Genomic DNA, 27,546 nt, shown 5'->3' with positions numbered 1-27,546 from the left:
ATTCACGAAGGGTGAAGGGTACATTCTCCAGGGAGAGGATGCCAGAGGCGGCAGGGGAGAGATTAAGGAAGCCTGTGGCCTTAGCTAGGCTTCCCAGGTGGCGCTAGTGGTAAAGAGCCCACCTGCCAATGGAGGAGACATAAGAAACGTGGGTTCGATCCCTGGGTCGGGGAGATCCCCCGGAGGAGGGCATGGCAATCCGCTCCAGTATTCTTGCCTGGAGAATCCATGGACAGAGGAGCCTGACGGGCCACAGTCCATGGGGCCACAGAGAGTCAGACATGACTGAGCCACTGAGTATGCACGCATGTGGCCTTCGCTGGAACCTTGCTTCAGTCTGACCCCATCCATGCTAAGTCCCGGGCATGACCAGCATCACAGAATTGGTCCCTCTTTGAGGCCAGGGGGCTGAGCTCTGGATTTCTTTGTCTGTCCATCAGGTCATGGGCTATCTGGTGGGGGGGCAGGGCTGGGGGTTGAGGCAGCTTCAGTTCTGCCAAGGGCAGTTCTCTGAAGACATGGAGTTGGTGCTGGGGGACAGGAGCAGCCAATGCCCCCAGCCCAGAGGGACAGGTGCACAGCCTGCTAAAGGAACTCTGCGTGGGGCTTGCCAGGTGGCGCTAGTGGTAACGAATTCCCCTGCCCGTGCAGGAGACACAAGGGTTGCTGGTTTGATCCCTGGGTCAGGAAGATCCCCTGGAGAAGGGATAGGCGATTCGTTCTAGTATTCTTGGGCTTTCCTGGTGGCTCAGACGGTCTAAAGAATCTGCCTGCAATATGGGAGACCTAGGTTCAGAACTCTGGTTGGGAAGATGCCCTGGAGGAGGAGGGCATGGCAACCCACTCCAGTGTTCTTGCCTGGAGAGCCCCATGGACAGAGGGGCCTGGCGGGCTGCAGTCCTTGGGGCCGCAGAGAGTCGGGCATGGCTTTGTGCACCGGTGTTCTCATCGCTGTTCCGTTTCCTTCCCCCACCTCTTCAGGGAGCGGGCAGATCCAGCTGTGGCAGTTCCTCCTGGAGCTCCTGTCTGACAGCTCGAATTCCAACTGCATCACCTGGGAAGGCACCAACGGGGAGTTCAAGATGACTGACCCGGACGAGGTGGCACGGCGCTGGGGAGAGCGGAAGAGCAAGCCCAACATGAACTACGATAAGCTCAGCCGGGCCCTCCGCTACTACTACGACAAGAACATCATGACCAAGGTCCACGGGAAGCGCTACGCCTACAAGTTCGACTTCCACGGGATCGCCCAGGCCCTCCAGCCCCACCCCCCGGAGTCCTCTCTGTACAAGTACCCCTCGGACCTCCCCTACATGGGCTCCTACCACGCCCACCCGCAGAAGATGAACTTTGTGGCTCCCCACCCTCCAGCCCTCCCCGTGACGTCGTCCAGTTTTTTCGCCGCCCCAAACCCGTACTGGAATTCACCCACGGGGGGGATCTACCCCAGCACCAGGCTCCCAGCCAGCCATATGCCTTCGCATCTGGGCACTTACTACTAAAGTCCCTGGGAGAGGCCTTTCCCAGCACCTGTGTAGACACCCATCCATTGCTACAAACTCTTATCCGAGACCACAAATCAGAAGTGCCTCAAGAGAAACGCAAATGCTCGACTGGGGCAGGGGGAGGAAGCCAGGGGAGAGATCCAGAGACTCTGAGCGGGAGGGACTTACTAAACCACGACTACAGAGATAAAGAGGATGCTACCGGTGTACGCGGACAGGTAATCTGTGGACCAGCCTTGTAAAAGACATTGTAAGTAGAAGCGTGATGTCATAAGGACAAAGTGCCAAAGAAAACGTTCTGAAGACGTGTATAAACCTTTAGAGTAGTCTTTGGGAATCCTGCTAATGCATTAAGTGGGGATTAAACTCAAGCAATAGATACCACACAGTCTGGACCTAACATGCCATTCCTAACGTCATTGGAAGGAAAACTACCTGTATTTAAAAGGACAAACATATCAAACACAGGAAAGAGAGGAGAGTGAGACCATGATGGCCCATTGATAGACACTGTTAACAGAACTCATCGGCATCTGCTGTCTTGGGTGAAATCAGATTCTTGCCATCGGATGTGAAGAACCCGAGGCTTCCAACTCCTTGATGATAAGACGGGGACTCGGAGCCACAGGGTGGGGCTGAGAATGTGTGTGGAGACAGAGCACGTGGAGTGGGTGGAGGAGGCGGGAGAGGAAGAGACGGGAAGGAGGAGGGAGGGGCTGGGAAGGGAGCTTCTCGAGCCGTGAAGACGGGGCTTGGGATGGAGTCGGCTCTGCAGAGGACGGAGTCGTGGAGACTTGAGGCTTCATGCGGTCAGTGTGATACCAAACCCAGTGTTAGGAGGCAGGACAGCGTGATGGGGGCAGGGCACGTACAGGGGGAGAGCGCAGAGACAACATCGTGCATCTCTTTTTTGCTTTGTTTTGTTTGTTTATCAAAAGAAAAACCGTAACTGGAATTGTCTGATATTTAAAAAGAAACATTCAGGACCTCATGCTTAGGTGGGGGGCTCTGCTCTCCACGGGGTCAGGTAAGCGCTAGCCTTCTCGGCTACCCCAGTCTGAAGTCACCTGGGTGTCGGGGCGAGGCGGCCCCCAGTTTTCCTTTTGATTCGCGAACGCTGTGCGTTTGTCAGAATGAAGTATGCAAGTCAGTGGTTTGTTTTTTTTCTCCCTTTTTATATAATAATTATATAACTTATGCATTTATACACTACGAGTTGATCTCGGCCAGCCAAAGATACACGACACAAGAGACAATCAATGATCTAATGTGGCCTTGAACTTTAACTCTGTATGCTTAATGTTTACAATATGAAGTTACTAGTTCTTAGAATGCAGAATGTATGTAATAAAATAAGCTTGGCCTAGCATGGCAAATCAGATTTACACAGGAGTCTGCCTGTGCCCTGTTTTTTTTTTTGAAGTGACTCAAGTTGTTTAATAGAAACTTTTGCTGCGTGGGGGTGGGTTTGGTGTTAGAGGTTTCCTTTGTCCGGGAATTCGTGCGAGGGAGTGCCAAGGAATTAGCATATTTGGCACCTGAATGGTGTGGGCCTCTCCGGGGCCTTCTTGCCAGCTTGCCCCGTCTAGGTCAGGAGGACCAAAGGTTTAGTCTGGGAGCCTCCAGACTTAGGTCCAGAGTGGAAAGAGACCTTTAAAGCTGGGGTGGTCATTGATAGATTCCAGATCCCCATCCAGTCACAAATCACCCTTCCTTCCTGCATTAAAGCGTCTATTGCATGGTGAACACACACTGGTTCTCAGCGCAAATGGTATTATTGTTGGTAAATAAAACATCACAGCGGCAATGTCTCACTTGAATGAGGCGAGGGAAGGCTTCTAAATTCACCATCTGGCTTCTGCATCAGAGGTTCTCAGTGGGTAGCCTGTGGCCTTGACCTTCCCATACCAGGACAATCTGGGTGCCCTGGTCTGGGGTTTCCCAGTCCTGAGCCTGACGTGTGATCAGACACTGTTTATTTCTCTGATCCAAAGTCCACCCCCCTTGACAGCTTTTCTCTCCTGTGTGCTGCAGAGGATGGAGCCTCAGCCAGGGTGAAGGCAGTTAGGTGAAGCCTTAGCCGAGGGGAAGGAGAGCCAGGGTGCAGGGCTGTGTGAGAGGGAGCAAGCCTCAGCAGTTCCCCAGCCCGAGTCAGTTTCTGAATTGGCCCATCTCCGAGCTGTCTGGGGGCTTGTTTTGCACTCTGTAATCCTTTTGCGATGATTAAATGACGTTGCCAAACCTCTGTGCTCTGAATATTTTGGCAGTGGTCTCTAAAGCTGGTAGGATCCGATTACCAAAGCTGCAGACACTCGGCATTACTTGAATTAAAAGAAATCCAACTATCCATCAATTACGGCAGCTTGGGAAAGGCCTGCAAAGTGCCTGCGCCTCCTTAGGGAAGGTAAATAAATAAAGTAAAAGCATAAAAGCTGGCAGCCAGGGGTGACCCACGCTGTTTTAATGGAAAAGATCACTCATTTTTATTTTGGAATGCAAAGTCGAAGCACACCTACATTCTGCATATAAATAGCCATTTACTCCGATAATCACTCAGTTCCCCTCTTTCAGGATTGTGTCATGAGCAAAATAATAAAAACAAGGCAGGCTTCTCATTTTCAATTTTAACAGATGTTTTCAGTTATGGTTCCCCCACCTCCCTCTCCACCCACCCCCTCATCCAAATTATTAGCAAACTTTATGACCAGCATGAGCAACTGGGATCATTTTAGATAACATGATAATGCTGAGTTCTCCCAAATAATTCTTCAATGATATCCTAAAATAACATTCACTCTCTGCTCCTGTAGAAGTGAAATCCAAAGCAGTTTCCAGTTGGTATTCATGATGACATCAAGAGCTTTTTTGCTCTGCTTCCCCCATCTCTTGATTTGCCCTGAGGTACACGCACGATTCCTGTAGAATTTCCCTTCTGTTGGCAAGAGATGGAACCCTTGTTTCCTGTTTTAAATATCAGTCTTTTGGGATTTGTGTATGATGGAATCTCTGCGGATTCCCAAATCTCAGTCAAGACTTCATTTTTGCTCCCAGTTGGATGTCCTTGCTGTGTGTCAGAGGGGTTCATGATGAAGCGATTTGTCAGGACTGTTAGAGGTAGAGTGCCTTCCACTCCTTCAAAGCTCCTCAGCACTGCTACAGCTTCTGCCACCTGGGTCCAAGGGTCTGGAGCAGCATCCCGTGGATGGATGATGCTGCAGGGACTGCTAACACCTGGGACGTGGGTGGTGATTGCAGATGGGGGAAACATGGAGGTCCCACAGGCCACTGCATTGACATTTAACCTGTGTTTAAAGGAAGCAGCATCATTTTTACCTGTTTTCCTCCATGCCACCCAAATAGAGGTTCTGAGATGGCTACTTGCAGAGTGAAAAGCTCTTTGGATTACTCAAAGGTATATCACATTTCCATTCCTTCTTTTTATCTTAACCTGGGTTTAAAAAATCTTGGTGAAATGTTTTCATGTCAAATGGGGAAAAGGTCGGCTATAGAAATCAAGTATTAAAAATAACTAGAATGTCTTCATCTTAGCAAAGAGCAGCGGTGCTCTAAGTGGGGTCCCAGGGAGCTGCAGGAGCCTCACGTGGAACTTGTTTAATATGCGGATTTTCAGGCCCCACCCCAGACTCGCTGGGTCAGAAACTGGTGGTGGGGCTCAGCCATCAGGTCTAACACACCTTACAGGTGATTTGGAAGCCTGTTGAAGTTTGGGAGTCACTGCAACAGAAAAAGATAATCTGTGTCTATGTGTGGGATGGTCAGTGTGAAATCGCAATGCCATAACTGTTTTTTTTCCTGTGGCCACATGAAAAGCAGCCATCAGGGAAACCAGTTTACTCTGGAAGAGCCATCCGGGGTTATGCTCCCTCTGAACAACTCTCCTCCCTACTGTTAACTCACCCATGTGTATTAGTTATCTACTGCTGAGTAACAAATTACTGCAGACTCAGCAGTTTGAAACAACACACATCTGTTATCTTCACAGTTTCCATGGGTCAGGCATGCCAGCATAGCCTAGCTGGGTCTTCCACTCAGGGTCTCAACAGGTTGAAATCAAGGAGTCAGCCAGGACTGTGATCTTCCCTGGGGATGGGGTCCTTTTCCAAGCTCACTGGTTGCTAGCAGAATTTAGTTTCTTGTGGTTGTAGGACTAAAGTCCCGTTTCCTTACTGGCCATCACCAGGGACCACATTTAAGTTTTCGAGACCACTTGAGGTCCTTGCCACATGGCCCTCTCCGCAAGGCAGTTGCTTCTTCAAGGCCAGCAGGAGAACCTCTCTCACTTCAAAGCTCTCTGGCTTTTAAGTGCTCACCTTGACTAGATCAGGCCCACCCAGGAGAATCTCATTTTTTAATTAACTCAGAGTTTACTGATTAGGGGTCTTAGTTGTATCTGCAAAACTCCTTTTGCCATAGAATGTAAACTAATCAAGGGAGTGATAACTCATCATGTTTGTAGGTCCTGCTCACATTCAAGTACAATGGATTCTACAAGGCATGTGTACCGGGAGTTGGGAATCTTAGGAGCTGTCTAAGAATTCTGCTTAAAACCATAGATATTCTGCCTGTCTTCTAGCATTTTCTAAAACCCTTTGGCCAATCGAACCTCTCAAAAACACACATTTCTCAAAAGGCCAGCCTCGTCTCAGCAGCACTAGGTTCCTGAAGCCATGGGCACCGTGGCAGCCTCTCCTACTGGCAATACAGACTTCTTAAAATAAGTCTGTAGACCTTAATCTGGCCAGTCTGAAAACATATATGTTGAAGATGTAGGGGCATGTACTAACTTTTTCATAGTATTTATATATTCTTTTGATTCTATTGAAAAAGCAACCCAGTATCATTCTGTATGGAAATCACTGTGCAAACTCTTCTAACTTACCATTTATATCTCAAATTAATTTTATAAGATGAAACGGCTTCATTTGTTTTCTTATAAAAGATTTTAACAAATATGTTTTTTAAAGCAAGCCCTAATATTAATTGATTATAATTTGTGTCAGAACTTGTTGAATTAAAAGACTTATGTGCAGGAAGCATGTTAAATGTAAGAACTTTATGAAAAAAGAAATAGGAATTTTTCATGACTCATGGACAGATACACAAAGCATATTGCCTGAAGAAAATAATACAAAAATGGTAGTTAGGGTTTCATTAGGAGAGGACGTCATAAAACAGTTTTAAGGTTTTACAAGGTCATGACTGGTTGAGCACAGTCAAAGAGTACTGATTAAAAGATCAATACCCATCTGGAAGACAGGTTATGGGGACAGGCTTCAGGCCTCTGCCCTCGGCCTTATTCATGCCTTACTAAGGCGAAGATATAGGAGGTACCCCAAGGACAACTCCAAATGCCATGGGCCAAAAGGAAAATAGGTTGCATGACAATTTCAGGATCCAAAAGAGCTGACTGAAGGGATGGGCCAAGTTTAACAGATTCCATGTGCATATATGTTCAGTCATGTCCAGCTGTGGCCCACCAGGCTCCTCTGTCCCTGGGATTCTCCAGGCAAGAATACTGGAGTGGGTTGCCGTTTCCTCCTCCAGGGGATCTTCCCTACCCAGGGATTGAACCTGGGTCTCCCGCATTGGCAGGCGGATTCTTTACCATTGGGCCACCAGGGAAACCTGTAATAGACTTACTGGAGCTTAATGATATTAAGAGCTTCATTATTCAAAACACCTGAGAGTCGGACTGAACAAAAGCACGTGCGAAAAACATCCTGGTTTTGAAGATGATGGCAATGCTGTGTGGAATATACAATATTTAATGAGCTAAGTGACAGGGGCAGACACTGCACTGAACACTTCAAAATCATTGTCTCATTATTCCTTCCAGTTGTCCTCATGATAACAATGAAAAATAAAAAATCCTGACACTTAGATTAAGCACCTCATCCAGCTTACCCAAGATAAGAGTGTGGACTGATGCTTGTCCCAGTACTGACTCCCAAACCTCTATTAATGATAAGATATGTTGCCCATATTGACAGGACATGGGAAAGAGACGTGACTATCCAAATGTAAGTTGCTTTCTTCAAAAAGATTGTGAAAGATAACTTATTTATACTGTTCTCAACTGATTCCAACATCAGTTCTGGATATAATCTTGCAGAGGTACACAGGCCAGCTAGAGCTAGCCTAATAGAGATGAGGGGGACGAGGGAACCCAAGATTATGGCATAGAAGAACAGCTAAAGGGACTGCCTAGTGTTTCTACTGGAAGCAGGATCACATTCACTGTCAATCCAGCACCCGACACGGTGAACGCAGCATTCAGCTGTCAGCAACCGTCTTCAGCTTTGAGGGTGAATGTGTACATGCATGCTAAGTCGCTTCAGTCGCGTCCGACTCTTTGCAGCCCCGTGGACTCTAGCCCACCAAGCTCCTCTATCTATGGGATTCTCTAAGCAAGAATCCTGGAGTGAGCTGCCATCTCCTTCTCCAGGGGATCTTCCCAACCAGGGGGTCGAACCCATGTCCCCTGGGGCTCCTGAATTGGCAAGCAGATTCCTTACCGCTGAATCACCTAGGAAACCTGTAAGTATGAATTAATATCCAAAAAGATAACTGTTTGGACTAAAGTGGACTCCGTATGGATGCCCATAGGCCAGACTCAAGAAAGAACTTTTTAACAGGCGCTCTGTGTGGTGTGGCCAATCCTCTGCCCAGCAGTTGCTGGATGTTGGGTGCTCAGGTATAGACCATGTGATTATTCACCAGATATTTAGCAGCAGTCAGTAGGTGGACTACTTAGCTATTTAGATCTTTTTCCAGTTCTTTGAAACCTGGGTTTTGCAAAATGATGAAATGTCATACAGATGTACCTAGAAGATCAGGCAAAAGAATCTGAAATGCACAGATGGCTTGAAAGCCTCACTTTTGATCAGTATCACTTAGTCCCAAGGGTAGGAGCTCATTTTGGCGTTAAAAATTTAGACGCTAGAATCCCCCCAAATTTGCTTGTCCTGTGTCTTTGGTCTCCAGATTGACTTGAGCCCACTTTGCTTGGAGGTGAAAATGCATCGTGTCTGTTCCACACTGCTGGGATCTGGGGAATGGGAAGAGGCAGCTGGCTGGTGGGACCACTGAAGTTCTTTCCACATTTTCTCACTTAAGAGGAAGACCACCCCACTGCAACACTCTTCCATAAAGGCATGCATCATGGGGGTTGTTGGTCACAGCCTGCTCAGCATCAGTCATGGCTCAGTTAAAAGAGTATAGGGAAGCCCCAGTGAGCCTCAACCCAACCCAGCTCCAGACTAAAACAGATTCCACTTCCCACCAGGCATCAGAGGCTGGGAGAAAATGCTGGCTTTCCACTTCAGATGCTAAGGAGGGATGGGAGCAGAGATTAAATATGAAAGCAAGGTATGAGGAGATTGAGGACATGAGGAAAAGGGGGCGGCAGAAGGTGAGATGGTTGGGTGGCATCATCAACTCAATGGACATGAGTTTGAGCAAGCTCCAGGAGATGGTGAAGGACAGCGAAGCCTGGCGTGCTGCAGTCCATGGGGTCGCAGAGTCAGACTCGACTGAGCAAATGAACAACCACAATGACAATGTAAGAAAGAGTTTGGGCTAGAAGTTATGAAGCCATTTGGTAAGGTCTCTTGTTTAGAAGGCCAGGATATTCCAACAAGTTGGCAGAAAGTGATCAGAGAACAAAGCAAGCTGCCTTCTTCACAAAAGGTGATACCCAGGGAAACAACAATCAGAATCATTTTCCAGCAGGGTAAGTCCCACCTCTTCTTGTGGGAGAGACTAACTTTGGGGAAGGCCCTCACATGGAAATGTGTAGTGGGAAATAATGGTTCCTCCCTAACAATGGGACTTGTCTCAGATTGGTCAATACGACAGTTCTCCTTAGAAAAAATCCGTGCTCTCATCATATTTCTTAACCTGAGATTTTGCATCCAACTATGTTCCTTCTATTCACAATTATATGGCATATTTCAAAGTGGGATTATGCAAAAGTCATTGGGTTTCAAACCCACACTGTCTGGTCCATGCTCAGTATAGCAGCCTTATTCCAGTTAAGAAGGAAACGCTAACAGATGTTCTGTTTCATTCACTCGATGAAGACTGGACACTTGTTAAGGTCGTTTTATCCAAGTTCATGTTGCTGTTTAAGTGGCAGGGACAGGATCTGAATCAGAGTTGAACTCCAAAGTTTCTATGTCTAGCCACTACGCTGTTCTACCTCTTGGAGAAAGCTGGATTAAGAGGAAGACCATAGGATGGGTAAATAAATTATAAGTCATATGATGGCAGGAATATGGGTGAAGCAGGAAGAAACTAGTAGGAGGGGAAGACAGTTGGAAAAAGGCTGAACTGTATGTTAGCATGCGATGCCCAGTTGTGTGTGGGCAGGGGGTGGGAGGCCGGGGGGTCAGCAAGAGACTGGACTACAGTGATTACTGGAGGCAAACATGTATGAGTCATTTGTTTAAAAATCTTCATTTATAGGCTAATTAGGCAAGTCTCAGCACATTTAAAGGATTACGATGCCACAGTAGCTTCTCTGACCCAATGCAATGCTAGAACTCAAAAGTAAAGCAAAACATTTGTATTCAAGAAACATACTAGCATTTTCAAATAAAGAAATTATGATTGAAGCGACATGTCTGCAAGAAGGTCAAACCAGTCCATCCTAAAGGAAATTAGTCCTGGGTGTTCATTGGAAGGACTGATGATGAAGCTGAAGCTCCAATACTCTGGCCACCTGATGTGAAGAGCTGACTCATTGGAAAAGACCCTGATGCTGGGAAAGATTGAAGGCAGGAGGAGAAGGGGACGACAGAGGATGAGATGGCTGGATGGCATCACCAACTTGATGGACATGGGTTTGAGCAAGCCCAGGGAGTTGGTGATGGACAGGGAGGCCTGGCATGCTGCAGTCCATCGGGTTGCAAAGAGTCGGACAGAACTGAGCGACTGACAACATATTTATGACTTAGCAAAATAAGGAGCCTGGCAAGCTACAGTCCAAAGGGTTGCAAAGAGTCAGACAAGACTGAGCGACTGATCTCACAAACAGGAAATAATAATACATACCAAAATTTGTGACATGTAATTAGAACAGAGAGCAAAGTTTATGGTCTTAAATGTTTATATTGAAATAGAAAAATGAATAGAAGTTAGTGAAGTCAACGTTATTTTTTAAAAATTGTACAAGAACAGCAAAACAAAAAAGCAAAGGTGAAAGTGGGACATTATAAACATGAAAGCAGAAATTAGTGAATTGAAAAGTAGATTTAAAATAAAGAATTAACAATAGAAGTTGGTTCTTTGAAAAGATTAGTAAGATTGACAAACCTCTAAAAAATTGGTAAAAAAGGAGAGAAGAGCCCCAAAAATATAATATTAAGAATGAAAACAGGGATAAAACTATGGCTGTAGAGAATTTTTAAAAAATTAGAAGTTATTGTGAACCAATTTATGCTGATTCATTTAAAAATTAGATTAAGTTGACAAATTCTTGTGAAATATAAAACGGATCACATATGACTCAAGAAGAAATAGAAAGCTCAAATAGTCGACAATCATTAAAGAAATTGAATAAGTAGTGGAAAATCTGCCCACAAAGTCAGATGGCTTTGTCAGTGAGGTCAACCAAATATTCAAGATACGAACAGTTACCCAAAGTACTGTGGAGAATGGGCTTCCCAGGTGGTACTAGTGGTAAAGAACCCGCCTGCCAATGCAGGAGACACAGAGACGTGGGCTTGATTGCTGGGTTGGGAAGATACCCTGGAGGAGGGAATGACAACCCATGCCAGTAGTCTTGCTTGGGGAATCCCACGGTCAGAAGAGCTTGGCAGACTACAGTCCATGGATTCGCAAAGAGCTGGACACAACTGAGGCGACCTAGCACTCACACAAGCACTGCGGAGAATATAAAAAGGAGAAACACTCCCCAATACAATCTGTAATGGTAACATAACAAATTGTACAGAATAGCAAAAGCTAACAAAGGTAGTACAAAAAGGACAATTATGCTTATGAATGTGAGATGCAAATATATTAAACAAAATAGTAACAAATAGAATTTAGCCATGTATAAGAAAGCACTTATATTATAACAAGGTTGGACTTATCAAAATTATGCAAAGTTGGGTTAATATTGGAAAATCAATTAGTGTAACTCCCACATCAGCATACTATAGAAGCAAAACATGATCATTTGATAGACACAAAATTTATTTAATATAATAAATAGGTATATATTATTAAGTATTAGCAAATTAAGAATAGAAAACATATCTATTAAAGTCTATCTGTAAAAACACACAACAAATGTCAGACTGACAGGTTTAAAGTTGAAAGCCTTTTCTTGATGTAAAAAATAAGATAAAGATGCCTACAATTACCATTTATATTCAACATAATTTTGGGTTCTCACCAGAACACTGAGGCAAGAGAAAATAAATAAAAGTTATAATATTGGAAAGAGAAAAAACAAGTATTTCATTCATCACAAAAAATATGGCTGTTTATATAGAAAATCCCAATTAATTCTAAAGGTTAATTTTTTTACTTTATGAAAGTCTTAGCAAAAGTGTTGATATAAAAAGTCCATGGTGTTCTACATACTAATAATTACACTTAGAAAAATTATTTACCATAACATGAAATATGTAGTATCTAAGAATAAATCTAATAAAGATATGCAAAATCGCTATAGGAAAGTAATAATGCTTCATTGAGAGATATCAAAGATCTAAATAAATAAAGAGATTAATCATATTTATGGAGTTGATTCAGTATTATAAAGATGTTTGTTATTTGCAAAATCTGGAAATTCACTGCACTCCCCATCAAAAACTCCCAAGTTTTTTTCCTTTTAATTGTACAAGCTGATTTTAGAATTTATGTAGAAGGCCCGGTTAACCAAGACACTCTTGAAGAAAAACAGTCTGTATTTTGTGGTTTTCATCCTTCCAGATACTAAATCTCATAAAGTATAGTAATTAAAAACCACAGTGTGAGATGGCTCAAAAAGAGACAAATAGATCAATGGAATAGAAGTCCATGAATGAATTCAACATATATGAATATCTGATATAATCATAAATGATACCGAAGATCAGTGCAGAAAGAATGGACTTTTTAATAAATGAAGCTAAAACAATTAGAAATCTATATTGGGAAAAATATGATAGAGTGTTATATAATATCACACAAAAATCAATGAAATGTGGTTAAGGACTAACTAAGATTTAAAATGCAAAAGTATAAAGATTTTCAGAGGTCCTCCAGAAAAATATCTTCATGACCTTGAAGTACAAAACAATTTTTAAATATGATAAAAGGAAACTATAAGAACTAAAGAAATATTGATAAGGTTTTCTGTATTAAGAACTTTTTCATAATAGACATCATTAAAGAAAGTGAGAAGACAAACTACACTCTGGAAGAAGACATTTGTAACCCACATCACCTGAAAATTGTTAGTATCTAGATTGTATAACAATTGTAAATGAATAAGAAAAAAAGCAAAAAAATAGGCTTTCCTGGTGGCTCAGATGGTAAAAGCAATGGAATAATATGTAGACAGATTGAATAGCTCACTTCTTAAGAGTGGAAATTTGATGAACAATAAATGTATGGACAGTGATCAAGCTAATGGTAATCAAGGACATGCAAATTAAAACCAAAATGATATCCATTTTATACCCACCATATTGGCCAACATTAAAAAGTCCAAGAACATGATGGCTATGACATGAAACAAAGGGAGCTCTCATGTACTATTGGTAGGAGCAGAGATGGGTACAATTTCTTTGGAAAACAGTTTGGCATTCTTTGGCATTCACGGGAGAACAGATAAAGTGTACACCCAAAACCCTGCTAGGGAAATTCCAAAGGAAACCAGGAGCCCTCCACAAATCCCCTGGGAGACATGAACCAGTGTCCCTGCAAATATGTTTGTAATAAGAACAACTGGAAACAACCCAGGAATCCATCCACGTTAGAGTAGATAAGCCAATTTTAGCATATCCGCATCATGGAAATACAGATGACCATGAATGAAACTCATAAATTTAATATTGAGCCAAAGAAATAAATATCAGGAAAACATATACAATGTGGTTTCATTTATTTAGATTTCAAAAGCAGGCAAGGACAAACAATATATTGTTCAGAGGTCATGCAAAAGTGTTCCAAAGTAGGAAGAAAAGCAAGGGGCTGATTATTTCAAAGCCAAAAGAGTGATTACCTCTCAGTGGGGAGAAGAGAGATGGGGTCAAGGAGGGCTGCTCAGGTGTTTTAAGGGCATGTTCTTTCTTTCCATCGTGGGAGCTGTTTCTTTTCTTGCTCTGTATGTTCATGTCACACACTCTCCTGTACCTATGATGTATCTTCCAATGCAAATGTCTTTTAACGGCTACGGATAAACACAGGAGCTACAGTTCCCCGCCCGCCAGCAGCATGCCGTTGGAACAGCCTGTAGCAGCCCTCGACTGCTCCCTGTAGAGGATCTCTGCTTCCTCTTGCGGGGGCTCTCAGAGTTCACTTTGGTCCAGCGGGTTTCGGTATTCCCCAGGTTTGACTTCCTCTGCCAAAGGCTCTCTGTCAGTTAGTCATTGTTGAATGTCTCTCCATCTTTCTGCCTCTCACTAACACGAGTCTCCTGTGGGCCCTCTCCTTTCAAGAGATAGTGTTTAATTCCCCACCCTCTGAGTGTAGCAGTGACCTGCTCGTCAATAGAAAGTTGTAGAGGTGACAGTGTGTGATTTCTTGTCTTCTCCCTGGAATAACTCAATCCAGGGAAAGCCAACTGTGTGCCAGGAAGACACTCAAATGACCCAATGGTAGGGCCGTGGGGTGAGGAATTGAGAACTCCCACCCGTAGCCAATCCTCCAGCCTCAGTCAAGCCATCGGATGAGCTCATTCCCCGTCAACATTTCGCCTGAAATCTCACGAGAGACCCTATCTCAGAACGACCCAGCTAAGCTGCTTCTGAATTCCTGACCCACAGAAAATGTGCAGTAAAAAGTGTGTGTTGTTCTAAGCCACTATGTTTCAGGGAAATTGATTACACTGCAATAGATGAAGACTACAACTTGTGGCTCAGATGGTAAAGAGTTTGCCTCCAATGCAGGAGACCCGGATTCAGTGTTTGTCTCAGGAAGATCCCCTGGAGAAGAGCATGGCAACCCACTCCAGCATTCTTGCCTGGAGAGTCCCATGGACAGAGAGAGGATCCTAGTGGGCTACAGTCCACGGGGTCACAATGAGTCAGACACGACTGAGCAACGAACACTTTGACTTTCTCAACATTGCTGCCTATAGATTCTGTCTGACCTACCATATCGCTTTAGACTGTGAGACTGGCTCAGCTGATTTAGTCCAAGCTGACCCTCAGATCTAGCGATCCCTCTGCTTCTGAAATAGCTTTGACTGGTTCTTCTGTCATTCTGTTGACAAATTATGTGTCCCCTCTTAGGCTTTCTGGGTTCAATAATATCACTTAAAGAAATACTTTCCCCACAGATATAAAAAGGATATTTGTTGTTCAGTCACTCAGTCATGTCCGGCTCTTTGTGACTCCACAGACTGCAGCACGCCAGGCCTCCCTGTCCTTCACTATCTCTCTGAGTTTGCTCAAACTTCTGTCCATTGAGTTGGTGAGTCTTCCAACCACCTCATCCTCTGCAGCCCCTTTCTCCATCCTTTCTCCTTCTTTATGGCCCAACTCTCACGTCCATACACGACTACTGGAAAAACCATAGCTTAGCACCTAGAACCTTCAAACTCTGGGTTTTGCAGATTGTACTTGAAACAGTGTGGGTTTCCGGCTCCCTGGGCATACACTGAGTCTTACTGTTTACTGTTTGAACTTGGTTATAGGATTTAGTGTCTCAGAAGTTGTCTTTCCTTCTCTGTCAGTTAAATAATAGTTACTTAGAATTAAGTTTGACTATAGGAGAAGAAAATCAATGGTTTAACCAAGGTAGAAGTTTGTGTCTCTTCCATGTCAAATTCCAGAGGTGAGGAGATGGTCTGGGGCTGGTGTGGCGTCCGTGGTACCAGGAATTTCAGCATCCTTGTCTCATGATGGTCTGGGGCTGGTGTGGCGTCCGTGGTATCAGGAATTTCAGCATCCTTGTCTCATGTTGTTCCACTATGTGTGTTTATGTTGGCCAAAGGGAGATGCTCTAACTCCAGAATATTCACGACAAAGCAAATTGGACTTGGGCTATGAATCAGTTAGGATTCTACCAGAAAACAGAATTAGAATGTACCACTGGCCCTTGAACCAAAGCAAGTCACAGGGTCAAGTGCATTGTCAACAGGGTGGAGGAAGTTTCTACAAGGGGGAGGCAGGTAAGCCCAGAAAGCAAACTCCCAGAATGGTAAAGGGACAATAACACAATGTACCATCTCTCCAAACGTATCTCCCTATTTCTGGTCTCCCCACCTCTCTGCAATTCCATTCTTAACTCAGTGGCTAGAAAAGTCCTTTTAAAACCTTCATCCAATCATATCACTCTTCTGTTCAAATCTTCCAATGCTGCCTGGTCCACGTGGAGTAAGAGTGAAAACCAGCCTCCTCATAGTGACCAGTAAGGCCCCAGAGAACCTGACCGCCAGCCTCCGATTGCTTCCAAGACTTCATCACCCACCACCGCCTCATTCACTCCACTCCAGGGAAACTGACCACCCTGCCAATCCTCAGAACTCACCCTCGCCTCAGGGCCTTTGAACCTGCTGTTCTCTCTGCCTGAGTATCTTCAAGGCTCCAGTCCTTCACTTCCTCAGGGCACTCCTCAAATACCAACTCCCTCAGGTCCGCCCTGCTAAAACCTTCACCTGCTCCCCCCCGCCCATGACCCCTGTTCTCACAACCTGCTTCATTGCTCCGTCCATTGCACATGTCACCTTCCCTACGTTTACTTGCCTGTGTGTTTACCAGGTCTCCCTCGCCAGAACAGAAGGGCATCCAGGGAAGAGACTCTCTTGCTTGCAATTCACACCTGACGGGAGGCCCAGAGCAAGTTGTAGACGTCCCCCCTCCCTTGATTTCTTCTCTTGTTTAATTCCTTTTATCTCAACTTTTGCATAAGTAACACGATCTCATGTCTGGCATCTGAAAATACCAAATAGCACACCATATTTCTCACTCTGATCTCCTCCTTCCCAGCCTCCCCTCAACATATAATGACTATTGTTCAGTTGCGTATCTTTCTACAGTTTTAAAAATGCACATGTAAGACAACATGAATAGAAATGCCTACCTTCTTCCCTTTCAATGGGAACGATGGCGGAGTACGTTCCCTGCGCACTGCTGTCTACCTTGCTTTTTTCTCTTAAAAATGTACCCCAGAGACTTTCCACATCCTTTCAGAGAAAGCTTCCTGGTTTCTCATAGCTGCATGGTGGGTTCTGTTGCTTGAATGTGCCATTTATATTTGACTTGTTCCCTGTTGAAGGAATTATGGTTGTTTTCAACCTATTTTCATGTGAATAACAGTGACTGAGCAATCACAGACACACAGAGGAGAATTGACAGAAGCCCGAGGTGGTCAACTGACTCATTTAAAAGGAATAGTTTTAAAAATATCTAGAAGAGCAAGTTCTACCCTAGATGCAAATGAAATCAACTCAGAGCATCTGAAAATGAGTGATAGCGAGACCTAACTTCCAGAAATTCAGATTTCACTCATCTGATGTGGGGGCCGGGGGTTGTCCTTTAAAAAGGTTTTTCCTTTGTAATTTTATTGATGTATGGTTGCTTTACAATGTTGTGTTAATTTCTGATGTATAGCAAAAGGACTCAGTTATAAATACATATGTTGAAATATATATGTGTGCAAATATTCTATAAGAATATAAAAAGGTTTTTTTAGGTGCATCTAACAGGCAGCAGGAGTGGGAGCCATGAGTGTGAGCGGGAAGCTTAGAAAGGGCAATAATATTTTTGGAGGCGTTTTTTGGGGACAGAAGCGAGGCTGAAGAGAGAGGAGGAGTTTGGGACAGCTGCCCACCGCCCAGGCCTTCAGCAAGGTAAGTGAGTCAAGCTTGGCCGCTCGGTTTGTTTTAGGAATTTCGGCTGTGTTGTGTTTTCTGTGGCTCTGCCTCGCCACCTCCCTTCTCATGACAATCAGTCAAGACCCACACGTGAATTTTCAAAGAGCGTGGATTCAACTCGGGTCTTTTAGATGGATCACCGTGAAGGACCACTCTAAAAGGAGAAGCCACTCTTTAAGTAAACACCTAGTGTTGACTCATCGGGTCTCCATCACAAGGCTCACGCTGTCAGAATCTTCACCTTATGGTTGAGGAGGCTGTGGCTCAGAGAGGTTAAGTGGTTCTGCCCAAGGTCACACAGCTCAGAAGTCCCAAGATTCACACCCACATCAGGCTGGAGAGCCGAGGCTTCCTGCCCGGAGGGAGCCTGGTTTCCTCCCCTGCAGCTGCCAGGACTCCAGACATTTGGTTCTTTCTGCCTGTTTCTTTTCCTTCCTCGTCTCTAGATCCTCTTCCCCTGGCAGCTTGGAACTGACTTTATATTGGCTCCTGCAGGGCGGCCCGTGCGTCTCGTGGGGCGCAGATCATCACTGACTTTCTCTTTTTCTCCCCAGGGAAGCTGCTGGGAGTGTGTTATCAGCTCCTGATTCACCAACCCTCCCCAGCAAAGTCTCCACCGCCTGGCGGGCACAGAGGGCGGCTGGTGGGTGAGCCGAGCCCCGGGCCGTCAGTCACCCTGGTGAGGGCCCACGATCGGGGCGTGTAGAGGGTAAACCATCACTGCCTCGCCCCCCACCCCAGGATTCCTGGCTTGTTCCATTGTTCCCTGGAGGCCCAGACCTGCCTTCTTATCTGGGGTTGGCAGAAAATGAGACTTAAAAAAGAAAACACCCAACAGGAGCAGGACCCCGATTAGGCAGCTTTGGCCACCAGGGGGCTCGGGCTGGACGGTGGCTCCTTGCACTGGGATGGAGCGGGATCCCAGGAGGCGGGTGCTGCAGGCGGGCGGGGCTGGAGAGGTGCAGGGGCCCTGAAGCTGTGAGCACCCGCTCCTTTTGAACGTCCGTGCCTGTGTGTCCCTGTGTGTGTTTGTGTGTCCCTGTGTTTGTGTGACTGTGTGTGTAGGTGTGTGCGTCCCCGTGTGTACGTCTGTATCTGCATGTGTCTCTGTGTGTTTGTCCATGTGTATGTCTGTGTGTCCCTGTGTGTGTCTCTGTGTGTGTCCCTGTGTCTGTGTGTCCCTGTGTGTGTCTGTGTATATTTGTGTGTCCCTGTGTCTGTGTGTGTCTCTGTGTGTGTCCCTGTGTCTGTGTGTCTCTGTGTGTGTCCCTGTGTCTGTGTGTGTCCCTGTGTCTGTGTGTGTCCCTGTGTCTGTGTGTCTCTGAGTGTGTCCTGTGTCCGTGTGTGTCCCTGTGTCCCTGTGTGTCTCTGTGTGTGTCCCTGGGTCTGTGTGTGTCCCTGTGTCTGTGTGTGTCCCTGTGTCTGTGTGTCTCTGTGTGTGTCCTGTGTCCGTGTGTGTCCCTGTGTCCCTGTGTGTCTCTGTCTGTGTCCCTGTGTCTGTGTGTCTCTGTGTGTGTCCCTGTGTCTGTGTGTGTCCCTGTGTGTGTGTGTGTCCCTGTGTGTGTGTGTCCCTGTGTGTGTCCTGTGTCCGTGTGTGTCCCTGTGTCCCTGTGTGTCTCTGTGTGTGTCCCTGGGTTTGTGTGTGTCTCTGAGTGTGTCCCTGTGACTGTGTGTATCCCTGTGTCTGTGTGTGTCCCTGTGTGTCTCTGTGTGTGTCCCTGGGTCTGTGTGTGTCCCTGTGTCTGTGTGTGTCTGTGTGTGTCCCTGGGTCTGTGTGTCTCTGTGTGTGTCCCTGGGTCTGTGTGTGTCCCTGTGTCTGTGTGTGTCCCTGTGTCTGTGTGTCTCTGTGTGTGTCCTGTGTCCGTGTGTGTCCCTGTGTCCCTGTGTGTCTCTGTGTGTGTCCCTGGGTCTGTGTGTCTCTGTGTGTGTCCCTGTGTCTGTGTGTGTCCCTGTGTCTGTGTGTCTCTGTGTGTGTCCTGTGTCCGTGTGTGTCCCTGTGTCCCTGTGTGTCTCTGTGTGTGTCCCTGGGTCTGTGTGTCTCTGTGTGTGTCCCTGTGTGTGTGTGTGTCCCTGTGTGTGTGTGTGTCCCTGTGTGTGTGTGTCCCTGTGTGTGTCCTGTGTCCGTGTGTGTCCCTGTGTCCCTGTGTGTCTCTGTGTGTGTCCCTGGGTTTGTGTGTGTCTCTGAGTGTGTCCCTGTGACTGTGTGTATCCCTGTGTCTGTGTGTGTCCCTGTGTGTCTCTGTGTGTGTCCCTGGGTCTGTGTGTGTCCCTGTGTCTGTGTGTGTCCCTGTGTCCCTGTGTCTCTGTGTGTGTCCTGTGTCCGTGTGTGTCCCTGTGTCCCTGTGTGTCTCTGTGTGTGTCCCTGGGTCTGTGTGTGTCCCTGTGTCTGTGTGTGTCCCTGTGTCCCTGTGTCTCTGTGTGTGTCCTGTGTCCGTGTGTGTCCCTGTGTCCCTGTGTGTCTCTGTGTGTGTCCCTGGGTCTGTGTGTCTCTGTGTGTGTCCCTGTGTCTGTGTGTGTCCCTGTGTCCGTGTGTGTCCCTGTGTCCCTGTGTGTCTCTGTGTGTGTCCCTGGGTTTGTGTGTGTCTCTGAGTGTGTCCCTGTGACTGTGTGTATCCCTGTGTCTGTGTGTGTCCCTGTGTGTCTCTGTGTGTGTCCCTGGGTCTGTGTGTGTCCCTGTGTGTCTCTGTGTGTGTCCCTGGGTCTGTGTGTGTCCCTGTGTCTGTGTGTGTCTGTGTGTATCCCTGGGTCTGTGTGACCCTGTGTGTCTGTGTGTGTCCCTGTGTCTGTGTGTCTGTGTGTGTCCCTGTCTCTGTGTGTCTCTGTATGTGTCCCTGCACGTGTGTGCTCTGCACACTGCTGTCTCAGAGCTCCAATCCCTCTGAGCCCTCTTTTCTGTGAGTTCACAGAGATGTGAAGTTTGCAGTTGCTCCCCTCTTGACTGGAGGGGCCCCCAAAGGAGACCCTGTGTTAGAAGTATTTCCGGAAGGCGCCGTGCGGTCACCACGCCGGGGGAACCAGGGTCCAAGAGGGTCCGGGTGGGGCAGTGAAAGCGCCGGACGTCTCCCGTGTGTCCACGAGGTGGCGCTCTGGGACCGGGAACGCGAGACCCGGGTTCTGCCGGGCGAGTGCCTCCTGCGCCTCCCTCCTGGTGTTCCTCAAGCCTCACCGCCTCTGGAGGAAGTCAGGGGCCAGCTGTGAGGTCACCTCCATCGTGCTTCCAGCCGGTTCTCCCCTGCGAGCCTGGGCAGGACTCGGGGAGAGATCTCGAGATTGAATCAAGTCAGCACATACTTCTTTTAAAAGTCCTCGTGTGTGTGTGTGTGTGTGTGTCTGTGTGTCTGTGTTCTGTGGGCTGCACACTCAGAGCTCTTGCCACGTCCGCTCAGTTCATCACTGCCCCCTGATGCGGAGAGTACTGGAGTCGGTCCCCCAGAGAAGAGCCAGCGTTGGGAGGTTCGGGTCAGCAGAGCTACTGAAGACCCTCGGAGTGAGGGAACATCAGAGTCAACCCCCTCTGGGGCCTCCCGCAGACTCTGCCCTCGCTCTGACTTCCAAAACCCGGGCACGCTCCTCTTGGGAGCCTCGGATCCCCTTCAAGCACCCCTGTGTTCCACAGCATCCCAGGGTGAGGGGTCAGCTGCCAGGGGAAGAGCCAGCCGGGCCAGGGGTGCGGGGTGAGGGCTGCAGTCCTGTTCTCGAATGAAAACAGCAATCTTCCCTCTGTGACTCTTTGGTAAGAGCGCAGACACGATCCCGCCCCCACTGTAACTGCTTGCAAGTCCTTCACAAAAAGCGAGATGTTTGCAACTCAGCAACACACACCTGGGAAGGGAGGCTTTGCGTTTTCCTCCTCTCCGTCTGATGCCCTTAAGTTTACAGATGTGTTTGGTGGTTCATGCGCCAGGGAAAGGGCATCCCTTTGTAGAAAAGCATCGTTAATTTCCAAGCCAGAAGCCCTGCCATTCTCACCAGTAATCTGTTTTTACATATTTGTGTCACGAGAGACTCATTTATTATTTCATCTACTTTCCAGATAACGTTCAAAAAACAGCTCAGATCTAAGAGGGAGCATGTGTTCTATTTTTAAAAAATGTATTTTAAAATATATTTTGTTTACTTATTTTGGCTGTGTAACATGTGGCATCTTAGTTCCCAGACCAAGGATCGAACCCTTGCCCACGAGCAGGGTAAGTGGGGGAATCCTAACCACTGAACCATCAGGGAAGTCCCCTTGTGTGTGTTCTGAATGGAGAGCACAAAAGGCAGACTCAGACTCTAAAGGGCTCTGAGATGTCCTTTTGTTTTCATTTACTGTCGAGTCGGTCTGGCATTTGTTCATTCCAAAACCAGTTAGCAGAAGAGATGGAGAGGGAAGCCGACGTGAGCAGAGCATTTCTGAGGGGCCAGGTGCTCACTCTACACAGGTGTGTGTTGGGGTGGGGTGGGGTGGGGGCGGCCACTGCCTGGGGCTCAGGTGAGTGCAGACCACCCGCATGGAAATCCCCGTGTCTGCAGGCTAGCGATGTCTGGCCCAGACATAATCTGCTTGCACACATGTGCTGCAGAAACACTGGCCCAGTGGTGAACTCACATCCCAGTGGGGTAAATACTGCACGAATAGCCCTGAAACCAAGACTGGCAAACGCCCAGCTCCTCACCATCATGGACCAGTCCTCAAGTAGCACTTCAGGTATTAACTCACTTGATGCTAGAACTGGCATTCCAGGGGGTTTCTGCAATCTGCCTCATGTTCCCCACAAGGGTCAGAGGCACAGAGAGGGTCAGTAAGTGACCCAAGGTCACAGGACAGAGGTCTGAGCCGGGGTGGCAGTTGAACGCTGCCTAACGCTGGCAGTCCAGCGGCAAAGTCTGCGATCAGAACTGCGATGCCCCACTGCCTCTGCTAAGACGTAAGCAGGAAGCCTCTCTGCGTTGAGAGGATAAACCTAATCCTCTTAGAGAATTTGTTCTTTGAAGGTTTGGACTGATGTATAAATTTAGGAACTAGGATGGCAGCTTGGAGATTCGGGTCAAAGGTCCAGTGAAACGAGAGCAAAAGAAATGTTGGGATGGAAGAGAGGAGAATAAAGATACGCAAGATTCTTCCTAAGGAATAATGAAGAACCTGTCTCTGGGAAGAAGCCCTGGGGTTCTAATTAGAAACCAAAGCTGAGGGAATGAAAAGGACTCGCCAAACCCAGAAGACTCTTGAGAGTCCCTTGGGCAGCAAGATCCAACCAGTCCATCCTAAAGGAGATCCGTCCTGAATATTCATTGGAAGGACTGATGCTGAAGCTGAAGCTCCAGTACTTTGACCACCTGATGCGAAGAGCTGACTCATTGGAAAAGACCCTGATGCTGGGAAAGATCGAAGGCGGGAGGAGAAGGGGACGACAGAGGATGAGATGGTTGGATGGCATCACCGACTCAATGGCCATGAATTTGAGCAAGCTCCGGGAGTTGGTGATGGACAGAGAGGCCTGGCTTGCTGCAGTCCCTGGGGTCGCAAAGAGTCGGACAGGACTGAGCGACTGAACTGAACTGAACTGAACTGAAACCCAGCAGGGACTCGCGCCAATCCCGCCCTTGGCCAGCAGATGGCGCGGGTGCTTCGTAAAAGAGACCCAGCGCATCTCATCTCTGCTTTCCATGCAAGGCTCTCCATCCTGTCTGCAGGCTCCTCTTTTGTTTGTCTTGTTGCTTCAAAACACCAGAGACCTTGACTGGGATTCCCCACGGTGGGAAACACCCGGATCTGCTGGTGTTAGCCAGACCACAGTCAGCAGGTCCTAATCAAAGCTTTCTTAGCTTCATGCAGGACCGTGAGGCCGCGGGGCCAGCACAGGGGTCCCCTTTGTGTTGGACAAGGGCTACTCTAGCAGGGATGAAGGCAGGGAAGTCAGTGCTGGCGGGGACGGGATGAAGGGGTGTGAAGAATAGATCTCCACTTTTCAAGTATTGACAGTATGTACAGTGCTCTCAGTAACAGCAAATATTAGTGAGGTGATTTTCATGAAAAAGCCCTGATGCTGGGAATGATTGAAGGTAGGAGGAGAAGGGGACCACAGATGATGAGATGGTTGGATGGCATCACCGACTCAATGGACATGGGTTTGAGTAAACCCCAGGAGTTGGTGATGGACAGGGAGGCCCGGTGTGCTGCAGTCCATGGGGTCACAAAGAGTCGGACACGACTGAGCGACTGAACTGAACTGAACTGAATTTTCACGGTGTGGTTGTTCAGCTTAAATTTGAAACGTGGTTTATTTTACACATGTAGTTGATGTACATTGTTTCTAACTATATATATGTATATATATTTGTGCCTGCTAAGTCGCTTTAGTCATGTCCAACTCTTTGCGACCCTATGGGCTGTAGCCCTCCAATCTCCTCTGTCCATGGGATTCTCCAGGCAAGAGTACTGGAGTGGGTTGCCATGCCCTCCTGTAGGGGATCTTCCCGACCCAGGGATCGAACCCATGTCTCTTGCATCTCCTGCATTGGCAGGCGAGTTCTTTTACTACTAGCACCACCTGGGAAGCATGTATATATGGCTCAGCAATAAAGTATCTGCCTGCAATGTGGAAGACTAGGGTTCAATGTTCCCTGGGTCGGGAAGATGCCATGGAAGAGGAAATGGCAGTCTACTCCAGTATTCTTTTTTTGTTTTAAATTTTTTATTGGAGGATAATTGCTTTACAATATTGTGCTGTAGGCATACATATGTCCCCTCCCACCTCCCACCCCATCCACCCCTCGAGGTTGTCACAGAGCACTGGGTTGAGCTCCCTGAGTCACACAGCAAATTCCTACTTCCTGTCTTCTTACCTGGGAAATCCTATGGACAGAGGAGCCTGGTGGGCTACAGTCCATGGGGTTACAAAGAAGCAGATGTGACTGAACCACACACACACATTTAAAAAAAGACAGAGAACTTATTCCTATTAAGAAGCTACCAGGTAAGCAGTCCCACAAGCTCCTAATCCCCTGGACAATGACCCCACTGAATAGGTTTTTTTAATTTTTAATCCCCAAAGCACAGGCCATGAACCCAAGCCTCGGGCAAGTGAGCTAACTTGCCAAGCTGACGCAGCCTGTGTGGGGTGGCGCTGGGATGCCAACCCTGCTTCTCTGCCAACTCCCTCCTAGCTGTGCCACCCTGTCTTGGAGGATGACTGGAGGGGGTGGTGCCTGCCTGTGCAGAGAGCTACCGCTCGGAGTATTACAAGAAGAAAAGATTAATCCCAGGTGCTGCTTTGTTTTCTTAGTATTTGCTTTTCTCTTAAAGGTGGAAGCTAATCCGATTAATTGAGGGTTTCAATTAGCTACGTGCAGACAAGCTCTGGGTTTAATGTACTTCCTGCTCCAAATGGCTGTGTGATGTGTCAGCCATAATCCACGTGGTTTAATATCTCTTACAGGAATGGGGACCAAGGCCTCCCTTGTTAGCAGTGGAAGGCAAACACAAGAGGTCTTTGATTTCAGTGTTCTTAAAATCCTCACCCTCTGGTCCTACTCAGCACCAACGAAGCTCATATGAGGGAAAGTAAAGGTGTGTCCTGCAGCTGGACTGATGTTAAGAGGCCAGCTCTAATGATATCTCTTTGTTGACAAGGGCCCCTGGAGTCAAAGCTATGGTTTTTTCCAGTAGTTAGTCATGTATGGATGTGAGAAGAGAAAGTCGCTCAGTCGTGTCCGACTCTTTGCGACCCCATGATAGTCCGTGGGATTCTCCAGGCCAGAACACTGGAGTGTGTAGCCTTTCCCTTCTCTAGGGGATCTTCCCAACCCAGGGATTGAACCCAGGTCTCCCGCATTATGGGCAGATTCTTTACCAGCTGAGCCTCCAGGGAAGCCCAACGGATGTGAGAGTTGGCCCATAAAGAAGACTGAGTGATGAAGAATTGATGCTTTTGAACTGTGGTTCTGGTTAAGATGCTTGAGAGTCCCCTGGACTGCAAGGAGATCCAACCAGTCCATCCTAAAGGAAATCAACCCTGAATATTCATTGAAAGGACTGATGCTGAAGCTGAAACTCCAATACTTTGGCCACCTGATCCAAACAGCTGAGTCATTGGAAAAGACCCTGTTGCTGGGAAAGATTGAAGGCAGCAGGAGAAGGGGACGACAGAGGATGAGACGGTTGGAGGGCATCATCGACTCGATGGACATGAGTTTGAGCAAACTCTGGGAACTGGTGATGGACAGGGAGGCCTGGCGTGTTGCAGTCCATGGGGTTGCAAAGAGTTGGACACAAATTAGTGACTGAGCAGCAACAAAGGGTTCTAACTCTCTTTCTCCCTTCCTTTATGTCCCCTCTCTCTATTCATCTCTCCCAGCCACTCAGTCTCCTCCCTCCCTCCCTCCCCTCCTCTCCTCTTTTTTTCTCCTTCCCCTATCTCTCACCTCCCTTTCCTCTTTCTTCTTTCTTTATCTTAGGTAGGACCTGGGGGAGAGTAATGCACAGACAGCAGATATGCACATAACAGACCCTGATATGCACATAATACAGATACATCACTTCAGGATCTTGTGAAAGTACAGACTCTGAGTCCTGGGTCGAGGGTGAGCCTGAGATTGTCCATTTTCAATAGGATCTCAGAGTGAGTGTGAGTGAGCGTGAGGTCACTCAGTTGTGTCCGACTCTTTGCGACCCCGTGGACTATAGCCCACCAGACTCCTCTGTCCATGGAATTTTTCAGGCAAGAGTACTGGAGTGGGTTGCCATTTCCTTCTCCAGGGGATCTTCCCAACCCAGGGATCGAACTTGTGTCTCCCACATTGCAGGCAGACACTTTACCATCTGAGCCACCATGGAAGCTCAGAAGCCTCTGCTGAATGATGCTCTGGACAGCAAGGCATGAGGAGGTGTCAAAATTTAACATGCCCGTGCCCTGGCCAAGTCTCCAAGCTCTGGTGAAGGCCCGGTGAGGGCTGCTGGCTGAGGGTGATGATCTGACAAATGTGCAGCAGTTGGTGGCAGCTGAACAGCAGCCCCTGGGCCATCTCAGTCCAGCTGCTCTGAAATCTGTAGCTTCTTGTTTGGGCTCTAGGGATTTTCTGAGCTCAGCGGGCTCTCCTCCCATCCTGGGGAGATGGACCAGGTGGAAAAAGAGAGTCCCAGAAGTTGTGGCCTCTTGGAGGGGGGGTCCCCTCTCTAGAGAGTGGGAGGTATGCTCCTTTGAGGCTGGACACCAACTCAGCCCCTCTGGGCTTCAAATTCCTCCCAAAACTCCAGATGTGAGGTGAGAGATTCACAAAGTGTTGTGCAGTGGGAACGGAACCTCAAATTGTTGTTCAGTTGCTCATTCGTGTCCGACTCTTTATGACCCCATGGATGGCAGCACGCCAGGCTTCCCTGATCTCCACTATCTCCCTGAGTTTGCTCAAACTCATGTCCATCGAATCAGTGATGCCCTCCAACCATCTCATCTTCTGTCATCCCCTTCTCCTCCTGCCCTCAATCTTTCCCAGCATCAGGGTCTTTTCCAATGAGTCAGCTCTTTGCATCAGGTGGCCAAAGGATTGAGATTCAGCTTCAGCATCAGTCCTTCCAATGAATGTTCAGGGTTGATTTCCTTTAGGATGGACTGGTTTGATCTCCTTGCAGTCCAAGGGACTCTCAAGAGTCTTCTCCAGAACCACAGTTTGAAAGCATAAGTTCTTGGGTGCTCAGCTTTCTTTATGGTCCAACTCTCACATCCATACATGACTACTGGAAAAACCATCCTTTTGACTGTACAGACCTTTGCTTTGACTATACAAAGGGGGTATGTCTGCTTTTTTTAATACACTGTCTAGGTTTTTCACAGTTTTCCTTCCAGGGATGGCTGACTGATCTCTTAACACACCGCCCAGGTGATTCTGAACTGTGCTCAAGTTTGAGAACCAGCATCACCAAGGTCACGTCTGGCTCTGAAACTTTTTCTTTTCCCAACCAGTCAAGCTCTCCTCCCTACCGTGTCTCCATCGTCTCACAGGAGA

General features: G+C 47.3%; 1 protein-coding gene across 8 annotated transcripts in view; it reads left to right on the top strand.

Moving 5' to 3' along the window:
• ERG (ETS transcription factor ERG) overlaps window positions 1-2,890 on the top strand; it is a 322,953-nt gene extending 320,063 nt beyond the window's left edge. For all 8 annotated transcript variants that reach the window (XM_081573193.1, XM_081573198.1, XM_081573196.1 and 5 more), the window contains one exon: window positions 982-2,890. In XM_081573193.1, coding sequence (XP_081429319.1) covers window positions 982-1,502 — 521 coding nt within the window. In that variant the 3' untranslated portion in view covers window positions 1,503-2,890. The remainder of the gene's footprint in view (window positions 1-981) is intronic.
• The last annotated feature ends 24,656 nt before the right edge of the window (window positions 2,891-27,546 follow it).

Source organism: Giraffa tippelskirchi, chromosome 2, assembly GCF_054371585.1.
Source record: "Giraffa tippelskirchi isolate mGirTip1 chromosome 2, T2T-mGirTip1v1.2.pri, whole genome shotgun sequence".
NCBI classification, from domain to species: Eukaryota; Metazoa; Chordata; class Mammalia; order Artiodactyla; family Giraffidae; genus Giraffa; species Giraffa tippelskirchi.
The sequence above is the reverse complement of the archived record's forward strand: the minus strand, read 5'-3'. Positions and strand labels throughout refer to the sequence as shown.